Source organism: Microchirus variegatus (genome assembly GCF_963457635.1).
Source record: "Microchirus variegatus genome assembly, contig: SCAFFOLD_69, whole genome shotgun sequence".
NCBI lineage: Eukaryota > Metazoa > Chordata > Actinopteri > Pleuronectiformes > Soleidae > Microchirus > Microchirus variegatus.
Genome location: NW_028154651.1, coordinates 60,578 through 74,534, shown reverse-complemented (window position 1 = coordinate 74,534; position 13,957 = coordinate 60,578). Strand labels below are relative to the sequence as shown.

Sequence of the window (13,957 nt, the reverse complement as noted above, 5' to 3'; positions counted from 1 at the left end):
AGAAGACGAAGTAGCAGAAGCAGAAGAAGAAGACGAACTGTCAGGGTCTGTTGTTGTTGTTATTGTTGTTTATTTAGTGATGAAAAACGACGACGAGGACGTAAAGCGTCACTTCTTCACGTGCAGCTGCTTCAACACAGACAACATTTACCTGCACAAATACAAACTTCACGTTCGCTTCGTGTGTGAGCGGCAGTTCATGTTGGACTATGAGCGCGTGAGGACACACACACACACACACACACACACACACACACACACACACACACACACACACACACACACACACACACACACACACGGGAAGTGTTTATTTGTTTATTTGTTGTGTTGTTTATCAGGTGCTCAGGAAACTCGGCTGCGTCACTGAACTGCACTTTACTGAAGTCCTCAACGAGGTAAGAGTGTGTGTGTGTTTGTTCTTGTACTTGAGGCATACTGAGGACCAGTGAGGGGTTTTAACCAACAAAGTGAGGTCATTTTTACAAAGTGAGGACATTTTTACAAAGTGAGGTCATTTTTACAAAGTGAGGTCATTTTTACAAAGTGAGGACATTTTTACAAAGTGAGGTCATTTTTACAAAGTGAGGACATTTTTACAAAGTGAGGTCATTTTTACAAAGTGAGGACATTTTTACAAAGTGAGGTCATTTTTACAAAGTGAGGACATTTTTACAAAGTGAGGTCATTTTTACAAAGTGAGGACATTTTTACAAAGTGAGGTCATTTTTACAAAGTGAGGACATTTTTACAAAGTGAGGTCATTTTTACAAAGTGAGGACATTTTTACAAAGTGAGGTCATTTTTACAAAGTGAGGTCATTTTTACAAAGTGAGGACATTTTGTCTGGTCCTCACTTTGCTTTCATTTAAATCACTTCCTCATGTCGTAAACATGTTATACTCTGTTTTTAAACAGCTCCTCAATTACACTCAAGTACAAAAACCCGTTTTCCAGTCCTGGTGTTTCACACACGTTTTGCTCTGGGGCTCCACCTGCAGACATGTTATGGTACTGCACCCAGTAGATCTTTTATAGATAGATAGATAGATAGATAGATAGACAGACAGACAGACAGACAGACAGACAGACAGACAGACAGACAGACAGACAGATAGATAGATAGATAGATAGATAGATAGATGCTAGCTTAGATAGATAGATAGATAGATAGATAGATAGATAGATAGATAGATAGATAGATAGATAGATAGATAGATAGATAGATAGATAGATAGATAGATAGATGCTCGCTAGCTTAGATAGATAGATGCTCGCTAGCTTAGATAGATAGATAGATAGATAGATAGATAGATAGATAGATAGATAGATAGATAGATAGATAGATAGATAGATAGATAGATAGATATGTTCTGTTAACATTGTTTCTGGACTGTAATTGAAGTCTTCTGCGTTCAGGTTTCACAGGAAGTGGACAGACGAAGGCGTCTCAGCGCGGCGTCTGCAGAGAGAGCAGCGGTTATAAAAGACACTTACCAGCCTCTCCATCCTCACGTCTACCACCTGCAGGTTATTTACTGCTCACTATAATAATAATAATCATCATCATCATCATCACAGTGAGTCAGTGACAGCTGCTGCTGTGACTCACGCGGTCTTTGCTTCGCCACAGGATTCTCACCTCGCTCCGAAGTTCAAGCAGATCGTCGAGTTCTGCCGAAGCGGCGGCGCCAGCGAACGCGGTCTGCGAGGCTTTCTGGAGGAAGCGACAGGTGAGCACTGCATCTGGAACACTTCATTGGAGCTGCACGGTGAAGGGAACAGCAGCAGCTGAAGAGGTTACAATTGTGTCGAATTCACTTCTTTTGGGCGTTTTTTTAAGACATAATACTGCGTTATGAAGCCGTCTCGCCATGTGCTTTTTCCACCTTGCCCTCTTAGTCGTGACGTAAAAGGTTTTAAAGGTGCCATATGTAAGAATGTGGTCATTAACAGTTACTACATTCAAAATCAAAATACCGAGGTCTTTTAGGTTTAGTTTCCTGACGTAACTGGCAACCCGTGGTTGGTCGACAGCTGGGACTCTACTGACTGCAATGATGGTAGACGGCGGTAGGTGGCGCCACATGACGCCAAAACATGATTTCAAGACATAAACATGATTTACAGTCTGCAAAATATTTTTTAAATGCAAATATTTTGTCTGTACTGTTGTTGTTGGTGAGTTCAGTTTGTTATATGAACATTATTCCTGAGTCTCTGTGACATATTTGGAGGATTTTGTGATTTATTACATAATGCACCTTTAAGATTCAAACGTCCAATTTCATCAAATTAGTCCGTTAAAATCAACATTTCAATATTTGGGGATAAAAATTAGGGGTAAATGATCTAAATTGCGACTTTTCTGATATATTACAGCTGCCAGACGTATATATTTTGTGTTTAAGTGAAGCTTTAGCTTTAGCTTTCAATAGTATAGATTTAAAATATGATAGAGCCTCACTGCATGACATAAAACATTAAACCACTCACTCTCCCCACACCAAAGCCCGTGGAGAAAATCAGTGATTTTAGCTGCTGGTCTACTGCTGCCCTCGTGTGGTCAGTTTGTGTTACTGACATAAATCTGAATAAAGTTCTTCAAACAAACTCCTGTGAGCTGTGATGTAAAAAAAATAAAAAATACAGATTTTCTCTATGGACTTTGGTGTAGGGAAAGTGAGTGGCTTCCATCCAAATGTTAACGCCTATTTGATGAATCCTCTTTTGTTAAATCCCCGCTTTAGCTCCGAGAGTTTACCGTTTCCCTGTGTTTGAGAGAAGCTTCTGCGAGGAGCTGGTGGAGGAGCTGGAGCACTTTGAGCGGTCGTCAGCTCCTAAAGGACGACCCAACACCATGAACCATTATGGGGTAAAAACAATCGCTTTCTGCTGCTCACTGAAAAAAGCCTCTAAAACCATTTTAATACATTCTTTTTTGCATCCCTAGATCCTCCTGAACGAACTGGGCTTCGACGACACGTTCGTCACGCCTCTCCGCGAGCAGTATCTGCGTCCGCTTGCCGCGCTGCTGTACCCAGACTGCGGGGGGCGCTGTCTGGACAGCCACAAGGCCTTTGTAGTGAAGTACGACATGAAAGAAGACGTGGACCTGAGCTACCACTACGACAACGCCGAGGTCACGCTCAACGTTTCCCTGGGAAAGGACTTCACCGAGGGGAACCTTTACTTTGGGGACATGAGACACGTGAATATGCTACATTTTTAATCCTCAACTTGCAGACATAAAGTTATTCCTATGACGAAAATAATATGTGTTCAAAGATATTAAATCCCACATATCCAACAAAAATATTCATATTATCTTATTTAAATGTAAAACAAATACCATACGATCATTTAAATTATGGACACTTTCACATCATATGCTGCTGTTTTATGCCATGTTCTTTTTTTTAAAGTTATCGTTTTTATTCTTTTATCTTTTTAACTTAACAAGTTAACAAGAAATGACAAATGTTCAATCTCGGTTCTTAAAATGCAAGCTTTTTTTCTGGAAAAATGTACATTTAAATAAGATTTTTTTAAAAAGGTTGATTTTATTCTTTCTTATTTTCTTTTGTCCGTGTCTGTTAAACAAACAAAAAATATAGATTTAATTTAATTATTCATATTTATTTGCTAAATAAAAATGTACAAAAATGTAATTTGCCATAAAAAAATAAAACTTGTAACTAAATAATATAAATATGAATTTTTTTAAAAATCCAAAATGATACAAAAACCCTAAATATCTCATATAAAGTATATAATGTAGGAACCTTACTAAGCACTTTGTGCTCTGTCGCCCCCTGCAGGTTCCTTTAGAAGAGACGGAGTGTACGGAGGTGGAGCACCGGGTCACCGAGGGCGTCCTTCACCGCGGTCAGCACACACACGGCGCTCTGCCCATTGTCTCCGGTCAGCGCTGGAACCTCATCGTGTGGATGCGAGCGTCGCAGGAACGTAACCGACTGTGTCCCATGTGTGACAGGACGCCGGCGCTGGAGGAAGGAGAGGGTTTCGCCGACGGCTTCACCAGAGACTCTGCTGCTGCTGCTGCTGCTGCTGCTGCTGCTGCTGCTGCTGCTGCTGCTGCTGCTGCTGCTGCTGCTAACGCTCTGCTCGACGTCTCCTGTGTGTTAACGTGACTTTACCTCGAAGTTTTACTCGAGGAAAAGTGACGGTCTCTAATCCGTCCGTAGGAAGCTCAGGAACTTGGTCACGCGTTCAAAACGCCTGAATGAAAGGTTTTTGTGAATCCTAACACTGTGCACCAAATCTGTAAATCTGAGAATCACAGAATACTTTACAATTATCTCGTCTGGCTGCTGGATTAGCGAGGATTAGGAGAGATTTTTCTGAATGTTTGTTTCGGTGTTTAAGGGTTGGGCCTTTTTGGAATTTAATAAGATTTGTTTTTAATGAAAATAATGCGCTTTCTCTTTAAATCCCACTGCCTAAAGCTGCCCTTTGGCTCCTGTAATTAAGATATGATTTATTTATTGTGTATAATTATGCTTGTATTTTGTTGCACTTTATCCCCGAGAGGAAATTTTGTTTGATTTCTTCAAGGGAAAATAAAATCAAAACTTGTTTGTAATAATTTCTTTGTCTTTTATAGATGTTTTTAAGAAGGTTTGGTGTGGAGATAATTTTTTATTCATATCGGTCAGCTCTATTTAAGGCGCTTTTATTTTGTAGTCCGTTTCTTCGTGTTGTTTTAGACGCTCTTCCTTTCTTTCCGATAAATTTATCCCAGCACTTCAATATTCTGTTTTACATCAAAGTCAAATGTAAGATATAACAAGAACAAGTTTATTAAAATGTCAAAATTAAATACTGACATGTTTTTTTTAAATGTACATAAGAAAGTACATGGAATAAACTGGTAGAGCAGGGGGCGGGGTTATTAAGGTGTGTGTGTCATATTCAACAAAACTTAATACTGGTGTTGGATCAGTTGTTGTTCACTCACACGGGCAGTGTGGCTGCTCTCATCGCTCAGTTTGATTTCCTCCCTCACTGCTGCAGTGCATCCTGGGAGGTGGAGTCCTCCCCAGCCGTGGCGTTTTGAGACGACGACGACGGTGGCGACAGCAGCTGCTGAGGTGGACGCAGGAAAACCACCATGACGGTGATGTTGTCACTGGAGCCCGCTTCTTTAGCGGCTGCGACCAAATGTCGAGCAACTCTCAGTCCTTTGGCCTCCACAGATCGCCGCAGGGGAGTCTTCTCTTCTTCGCCTTCCTCTGGCTCGTCGTCAGGCTCCCACAGACCCTCCAGGACCAGACCGGGAACCTCCGAAGGTTTGACCGAGTCAAAGAAGCCGTCGCACGCCAGCAGCACGTAGTCCTCGTCTCCCAGCAGCTGCACGGTCGCGCAGTCGGCGTCTCCGGACACGTACGGTTTCTGGTCAAAGTCGCCTGCAGGTGTGAAGGGAGCGGTTTTGAGACTGAGATCAGATCTTACGTTTTTTGGGAGCTGGTTTCCAGAGAACACATAAAGCACAATAAACGCTGTCACAAAAACCCACTCACCGATCGCCCTCGACACGGCGTATGTGCCGTTAACGCGCCAGCAACCCATGAAGGTGACGCATCCTCCAAGATCCTCAATTCTTTGTTTCTCATCCTGGTCAGAGAAAGAGAAAGAGACGGACGTTATCACCTGATCACCGTCCTACCTTTATTCATCTGGACATATATCATTTAATTTAATTTAATAGTCATTTATCTGATGATTAATGTTTTTATCACTTTATCACCTGTCTGGATACTATTTGTTTTGTTGCAGGAGATTGGTTTACTTTATAATTACCTTCCATTCACTGTACCCACATGCCTGTGTATGTATATGCATGTGTATATATTTATATGTATATATATATATATATCGTGTATAATGGTTATATATATATATTTGTATTTTATTTTTCTCAGTCGTGTCTGAGCAGTTCTGTGTATCGTTTGTTTTGTGTTTAAAAAAGGAGGAAATCTAATAAAATATATAAAAAAAAAATTAAAAAAAAATCATAAAGACATTACAGGCAAACAGACAGTGAAATATTAAAATGCAGCTCGTTTCTTAGTTCCCAGTATATTCATAAAACCACCAAAAAATGGCCAAGAGTTGTGTTGTTCCAGAGCCACCACTAGAGGGCACTGTGAGGTGACACATAGACACGGGCACCATCATTTTGAAGTAAATACTGTAATATCTTATCATTATTTTAATCACACACTTTAATGTGATTTTACGTGTGTATTTTATCTTGTATTTGTATATACTTGTACACAGAGTTTGTCATCTTCTATTGACAACTAAAAGAAATATAAAGATAAGAATAACTGATGCCATATGTACAAAAATAGAAAGATTGGGAGGGAAAGATGTTTGTTTTTATGTGAATTTTAGAAAAACTAATTACGTGTGTGTGTGTGTGTGTGTGTCACATGCGTACCTCTCTGTCTGGTTTATGGGGCTCCATGAGCGTTACCACCTGTCCTTTCCTGACCATCATTGCCTGAGAGTCTCCGAGCCAGGACACAGTCAGCTCCTGACCCTGGATCAGCACCACCACTCCTGTAGTTCCACTGCGCAGACGCTGACACAAACACACACACACGCACACGTCTTTAAATCAGTTACGATTAAGTTTTCTGCACATTTATCTACTTTTACTATTGCAGTTTTCACCATTTTAAAGGAGTGTACCGTGTGAACTGAGACTCAGTGTCTTTGCGTCAGTACCTCTCTCTTAGCTTTGGCTCTGAACATGTCGTCTGTGTGTTTGAAGGCAGACTTTAAGGCCGCGGCTGCGTCGCTCTGCAGCGTCTCCTGTTTGCTCAGAGCAACGTGGAGGTGGGTGACGGCGTAGTTGGCGGCGTCCACGCCCCCGTGTCCGTCAAACACGGCGTAGTAGGCGAGCTCCACTCCGTCCTGGAGCGTGACGGGAGAAAGAGCGAGAGAGAGAAAGTCAGATAGTGACGGTCAGAGACTGGACCTCAAACCAGCGACCGGTGCAGTGCTGCAGTACCTGGATGTCAAAGAGCTGGTTGAACTCAGCTAGTGCCAAGTGTTTGTCCTCCATCTTCCTCCGTGTGTTCCTGATGGCATGAACGGAGCAGAGGCGGAGCTGAGTTGGAGGCGACGGAGGCTGAAAGGACTTCTGATGCCATTCCAACGCGAGAGCAAACAGTTTGTTGAGGAAGAAACGCTGGACTGGCACCGTCTGGAGTACTGATGAGGGGGATGAAACAAGAGGTTGAACTCCCGTGTCCTCCCGCAAAACACACAATTCAACAACACGGCACAGACAAACGTTTATTGTGGAATGTCTCGAGACGATGCACACCAAATTTGGCGTCAATCAAACTAACCATGTAGGAGGGGTTTGGAAAAAATGTTGAAATGGACAAGATCATAGCAAAAACTTGGCTTAATTAGGTTTAAAGGTGAAGTAAGTAGTTTATAGTGACATCTAGAGGAGAGGCTGGAATTTACAACAACAAACTGCTCCTCTGCTCACCCCCCTCCCTTCCCTGAGCGCTACGGTATCCTCAGCTGGTCAAATGTTGTCCTTGTCGTCTTTCTCCGTGTCCGCAGATGAGTTTCTAGTATTTATTCAGATGTATAAGTGTGTCAAGTAAAGCGACGCTTGATTTTTTCTCTCGCGTTTGTCCTTACAGGCTCCCGTAGAAACATGGCGTCTCGCTGCTAACAGTGGCTATGCAACCGCGGCCCACGACCATGTTATTTTACATGACTTTTTGAAACACTACGAAAATGAAACAAAAGCTATTAACCACGACTAGACAATGCAGGAGCACATAATATGTATAAAAAAGGGGATTTTGGGTTATATAAACCCATAAATACTAGGCAGTGTCCCTTTAAAGAGCCCATATTATACCCTATTAACCCAAGTTAAACTAGTTCCTGGTGCCCTAATAAACATGTCTGTCATGCTTTAGTCAAAATATAAGGATGAAGCACAATAACAGTTCAATAATCTGCCAAAACAGCCTTTTTCAGAACGTTTTGTGCCTGATCATTTACATGTGAATGAGACCCAGATAAACACACATCACTGCTTCCAGGGGAGTGTTGATCTAACTGTCACCACTTATCACCTATTGTCATGCACTGTCGCCACAACCCCCGCTCCATATACCCTAGTAATGTCCGTTTACCTGTTGTTACTGCGTTTCACCGTAATGCATAGAGTGACCACGATTTTTTTCTGTTTTATCGCCTATACTTACACTAAGTGGAACCACTCAAACATGACTGAGTCTTGTTTTTCCACATTTTGGGGACTGGTATGGCCCCCTGAGTCCCAAATATCAGTACTAAAATGATTAAAAAGTTGATTTTGCACAATATGGGCCCTTTAAGTCATTTGTTCGGCTGTAATCCTGGTAGACCTGTGTGCCTAATGTTGTGTAACACAGATTTTAGCACTTACACACTGCTTTTTCTTCTTCCTCCTGGTCGGCCCCAGCTTCCTGTTGGCAGTAGAAAGGTGTGAGGTCACTCTGCAGCAGCTGGGTCACGGCTGTCTGACACAGGACGGCACTAAGAACTGAAGGAGCTAATCTGAAACACAGAAATACAGAAATGTGTGTGTGTTTGCTTGGTCAGGATCAGAACAGGACCAGGACCAGGACCAGGACCAGGACCAGATCAGTGAGCATCTGACTGTGAGATCAACTGTGTGACTTTACCCCACAGACAGGAAGTGTGGAGAACAATAGTGTTCCTGCAGCGAGGGTATTAATACTTCCTGATGGGGCGAAAACACATGAGCTGCAGAAAGAAACACAGACACTTTTTCATGTGGAAATACTTCTGGTTCTACATCACAGACGGAAAAGCATCTGCAGACACAGACACAGAGGATGAATCACAGACGAGCCTCTGTCATCACGTGAGAAACATCTGAACATCCTCCATTGTTAAGCGTCACCAAATAGTTGTTTAAGCATTACTTTATCGATGAATCGAGTCATTGTTTGGTTCATAGAATGTTAGAAAAACGTTGAATGGTGTTTCCCAAACCTCAACATTTTTCAGTTTGAATTATTTCTTTGTCGAAAAAAGCAATGACACCAGCAATTATTCACATTTAAGAAGCTGAAGACTTGTCTTGATTATCAAAATAGCTGATGATTAATTTAGTATTTATATTTCTAATCAAATAAATCGGTGCAGCAACTAAATTCAATATCTGGGATTAAAAACAGTGTGAGCAGCAGCTGTTCTGTCCATGCATGCTGAAAGAACAGGACAAGAGCAGAACTGTCTGGAATGATAGGAATGTGCGCATACACACACACACACACACACACACACACACACACACACACACACACAATGTTGTTCAGCATTCTCAGTGAGGACACACGTAGAAATAATGCATTTCCGAGCTCCTGACCTTAACCATCGCAACTAAATACCCAACTTTCACTCTTAAACGAACCCTAACATAGAGCCAATGCTAACCCGCATATTAAAACCAGGAATTAATCCACAAAAAGACCTTAAAAGATGTCCTCACAGCCTATTACAGTCACGTACACACACACGCACAGTGGCTAATGCAAATTACACCATGTACTCCTGCATTTATTCAACTCAGGCTGAACTCCATGAACATCAATAGTTGGAACATCACGTACCAAGCTCCTGAAAAGTCTGAAAATCAAATAAACGCAAGCATTTTGTCCACAATATCAGTGGATTAAAAACGCTCTACTCTGTGTACAAATGACTTCACGTGACACTAATACGACAGAAGTGAGTATGTGTTCGTTCGTACCTGTTAGCCAGAATCCTCATGCCCATCTCCAGACTCTCTCCGTGCAGCTCCTCCAGGGAAACCGTTCGACTCAGCGGGTTGAGAGGAAGCGCGCTGTCCTCGTCCAGAGTCGGAGGGTGATCCTCCACGAACCCGGCCAGGAACTTCTTGGACTTCTCGTCCATCCCGACGACTCCCGACGGCAGCAGCAGAACCCTGACGGTGAACGGAAGACGGAGAACCGGGAGTGAGTGACGCCACCTCCGAGTTGATCACATTCGTTGGAAAACAACACTGCGAGGGTTTGCACCAACTTTTCCGAGCTGGCGTTCCACTTAAAACGTCTGACTTCAAACTCGGAAATTCAACTACCAACTACAATGCTTCATTACATTATTACTGTGATCCACTGTGCGAAATACAGGGGGGTCTGGGGGGGTTAGACCCCCCTGATTAACACTCGAGACCCCCTGAAAGCCTCAAAGGCAACATTTGAAGGGGGTCTAAACTAGGGCTGGACGATAAATGTAATTTTATTCATGATTTTGATTTTGGCTTCTCACGATCATAAAAAGATTATAATGAAAGAAAAAAGAGTAATGCGTCGCACGGCGCGGCGTGTATGTAAATTCCTATGCTACAAAAACACCTTGAATGCACCAGCGTTACGTGTAGATGTAGCTAGCGAGTGTGTGGATCAATAATATGAGGAAAATATCAGTTAACTGGAAACATTTTGGGCAACACGACCAACTTATTCAATCACTTAAAGTTCAAACATAAAGTGTCTATGACTTGGCGATAAAGTTTGTCAGTCAGCGCCAACGCTGTCCTCTATTAAGGACACTCTTTACAGTGCCATCCCATAATATCCCACCACATCCACAGACATCAAGAGATAACGGAGGCTTTTAGTGTGTTTTGCATGTTGTAAATTTTTGCTTTCCAAATGGCGCCGTGGAAAAGGCCCACACAAGCCCACATCTGACAGGGATTATTAATGTGTATTTCACACACTGCTGTGATCCATTTCCTTATTATACAAGTCTCACTCTGTAATACTGAAGGCTGAGAATTAAAGACCAAAAACATCACAATAACACCAACATTAAAGCTAATAATAACACCATTTCCAGTTCAAGATATCTTCAGTTCCTCTGGAATGATGATGACCAGTCATAATTACATTACATTATGGAAAGTCATAATTAATAACGTGGCAGCAAAGTCAAAGCCCATATACACAAACCAGAAGTCATTTATCCTGAGAGAAATTTCGTTGTGATTGTGTATATCTGAAATGATTTAATTTAATCCAGATTAGCTATCAAATGTAATGAATGAGCCAAACTTTAATGAAAGTCTCGTCGTCACCACCAAAACATGGCAGACCAAAAAAAAACAAAAAAACACTGCATCCGGCCGGACATGACTGACTGGGAGTTGCCTTTTCTCACTCAGACAAAGAGAGTGTGTGTGTGTGTGTGTGTGTGTGTGTGTGTGTGTGTGTGTGTGTGTGTGTGTGTGTGTGTGTGTGTGTGTGTGTGTGTGTGTGTGTGTGTGTGTTTGTTATTCCTGGTTTCTAATGAGGCAAAACCTCATTTCTGAGGAAACGGTTAAGTTTAGGCCTAAGATTTGATTTGTGGTTAGATGAAGTTAGGGTTAGGCATTAACTTGTGATGTTAGAGGTGGAGGAGAATGCTTTGTTTACACTGTGTGTTTGTGTGCTAGGCAGCAGCATCACTATTAAGAAACAACACAATAACAAAGGGCTTTACAAACTGTAAACACGATTATGTGGCGCAAGAATCAAGGAAAATGTGTCATGTGTATTTTCTTGTTTTAAACGTGCAACTACGAATGATATCCGACATGCCTATAAATCGGGAGTATTTCGGTCAATGACTTAAATAATTTTAAAAATAATTTTAATGAATTTTTGAAATTCAGGAAATGATCCATTTGCCCTGATGCACTTTGACATAGAGCGGACTTTCTTGAAAAAAAAAAAAGAAAAGTATCTCCGAATGACTTGAAATTTACCATCATAATAGTCGACATCGCCCTGAACAAGGATCTGTTGAAAATATTTGCAAACCTCTTAAGGAATAATTTTAATGAATTTTTAAAATTCAGGAAATGATCCATTTGCCCTGATGCACTTTGACAGTGAGCTGACTTTCTTCTTCTTCAAAAAAAGTATCTCCTAATGACTTGAAATTTACCATCATAATAGTCGGCATCGCCCTGAACAAGGATCTGTTGAAAATATTTGCAAACCTCTTAAGAAATAATATTAATGAATTTTTGAAATTCAGGAAATGATCCATTTGCCTTGATGCACTTTGACATAGAGCTGACTTTAGTTTCAAAAACAAAAAGTATCTCTGAATGACGATACTGATATTGTTTTTTATTTCCCTGCACACAACTGCAAAGGTCATTTAGTCTCTTTTCTCATGAAATAAACATGATATTTTGCATACTCCTGTCACAGCAAATATAAATAAACATTATAGAATAATAGTTGCAGAGGGTGCAAGCTTTGAAGTCATGGTAGCAGGCAGCAAACAGTTTTGTCATGAGGTGATCGAGACATGTTTGCTAACATCAGTAATACACTTTAAAGCCAATATTGAGCAACTTAATCCAGCTGGATATTGTTATTGACTTACCACATTACAAATTACACATTTTTGTTCTTACAAGTAAATAAAGCCTAACATTACCACAGAAAGGTTTATTTTTATAAGTTTTCTTGATGACCTGGGCTGTTTTCTATGTATGTAATATTAGGTTTATTATTGAAAATTACTGATTAGAATTGCACAAAAGTGCATTCATAAAACAGATTGTAGAGACAGATAATTTGCGTTGACCAATAACTTGTTTTGTGTTATTTGTTATAATTTATCAGTTATATTTAATCAGGTGGAAGGGGAAAAAAAGGAAAATCAGCTAAATAAATAAACCACAATTTCACCCAACTTTCACACAGAAACGTAACAAATTTTAATTAAATTTTATCACAATAATGGTTTATTTCAACAGTTTTGAGCCAATCATCGACAACTTTTCTCTCTTTTTTCGTTATAACAGCTGGAATAGACATGATTTGCTAATATTAGGCCATTAACAGTTCTAAATACTAGTTGGATATTTTTTTTTTCAATAAATTCTTAAAACAAGTCAATGTTAGTTTTTGACTGTGTGAATATGACATTAACGCATATTTAATTTACAACGTCATTTTAAATCACAGTGACATTTGATGTAGCATTAGCTTGATGTTTGATGTGATGGTTTTAAATGGAGTTTAAACACTTACCACTGCAATTCACACGCTGAATTATTGACAGTTTCAGTCACTAATAACTGTTAATAGTTAATGGTTTTAGGACGCCGTCATGTCACGTTAACCGGTGGTTTTAGCTGAAGTTTAAGTTTGGACTTGGAGATACGCCCACACACACATACATACGCGCGCGCGCACACAGCGGAGGGGGAAAACACGTAAAAACACGAGTAGACAAAGAGATAAAGTGATGAAAAACACACACAGACGAACCTGTGTTCGGAGTCTTGCGGGTGAATCACTGCAGATAACAATAAAGTCCCAGCACCAACAGTTTCTTCTGTGAACAGAGCGGACGGCAGCGTCCCCACACTGGATTGGACCACTTTCCTGTACGTCATCACACTTCCGCCCGACTTCCGGTGTCACATTTAAAGGGCCAGACCAAGATATTTGTGAGAGCGCTTTAGTTCCATTTGAATGCGACACCTTTGCTTTGTTTACCCTGGGAAGGATTTTTTATAAAAAAGTAAACTACAACGATGCACTGTAGTCAAACTGCTTGTTTTATTAAACTATACTTCATATTAATATCTTTATTAAATCCGAATACCAATTATAACCTTAAACGTGGTTCTAGAGATGAAGCTGTGGACATTTTACTTTTGTTTTGGTGAATATTGTATGACTTATTAAAAAAAAAAAAAAAAAAAAAATCATATTTAAAAACTTTTTAAAAAGTAAATAAAAGTATGCATTGCACTTACCTACAGGTTACATGTTATTATTGTAGTCAAAATGCCCTTTATTAAATCCTAAGACCCATAATTGTCATAGTGTAAGTAAAGTACTAAAGT

At 40.6% G+C, this 13,957-nt stretch overlaps 2 protein-coding genes across 2 annotated transcripts; one reads left to right on the top strand and one right to left on the bottom strand.

Annotated features, from left to right (window-relative positions):
* The first annotated feature begins 29 nt into the window (after positions 1–29).
* ogfod2 (2-oxoglutarate and iron-dependent oxygenase domain containing 2) lies at positions 30–4,544 on the top strand. Its single transcript, XM_083910924.1, has 7 exons — positions 30–217; positions 342–398; positions 1,420–1,530; positions 1,634–1,733; positions 2,751–2,875; positions 2,954–3,211; positions 3,822–4,544. The coding sequence occupies exons 1-7, from the start codon at positions 80–82 to the stop codon at positions 4,152–4,154; spliced, it is 1,122 nt and encodes a 373-aa protein (XP_083767050.1). The 5' UTR covers positions 30–79; the 3' UTR covers positions 4,155–4,544.
* A 381-nt stretch (positions 4,545–4,925) lies between these two features.
* On the bottom strand, positions 4,926–13,386 carry ppm1f (protein phosphatase, Mg2+/Mn2+ dependent, 1F). The gene is made up of 8 exons (XM_083910934.1): positions 13,374–13,386; positions 9,827–10,021; positions 8,474–8,604; positions 7,043–7,245; positions 6,757–6,945; positions 6,467–6,610; positions 5,544–5,637; positions 4,926–5,429 (listed from the first exon to the last, which is right to left on the bottom strand). Exons 2-8 carry the CDS (start codon positions 9,988–9,990, stop codon positions 5,026–5,028), a joined length of 1,329 nt encoding a protein of 442 aa, XP_083767060.1. The 5' UTR covers positions 9,991–10,021; positions 13,374–13,386; the 3' UTR covers positions 4,926–5,025.
* Between the last annotated feature and the right edge of the window lie 571 nt (positions 13,387–13,957).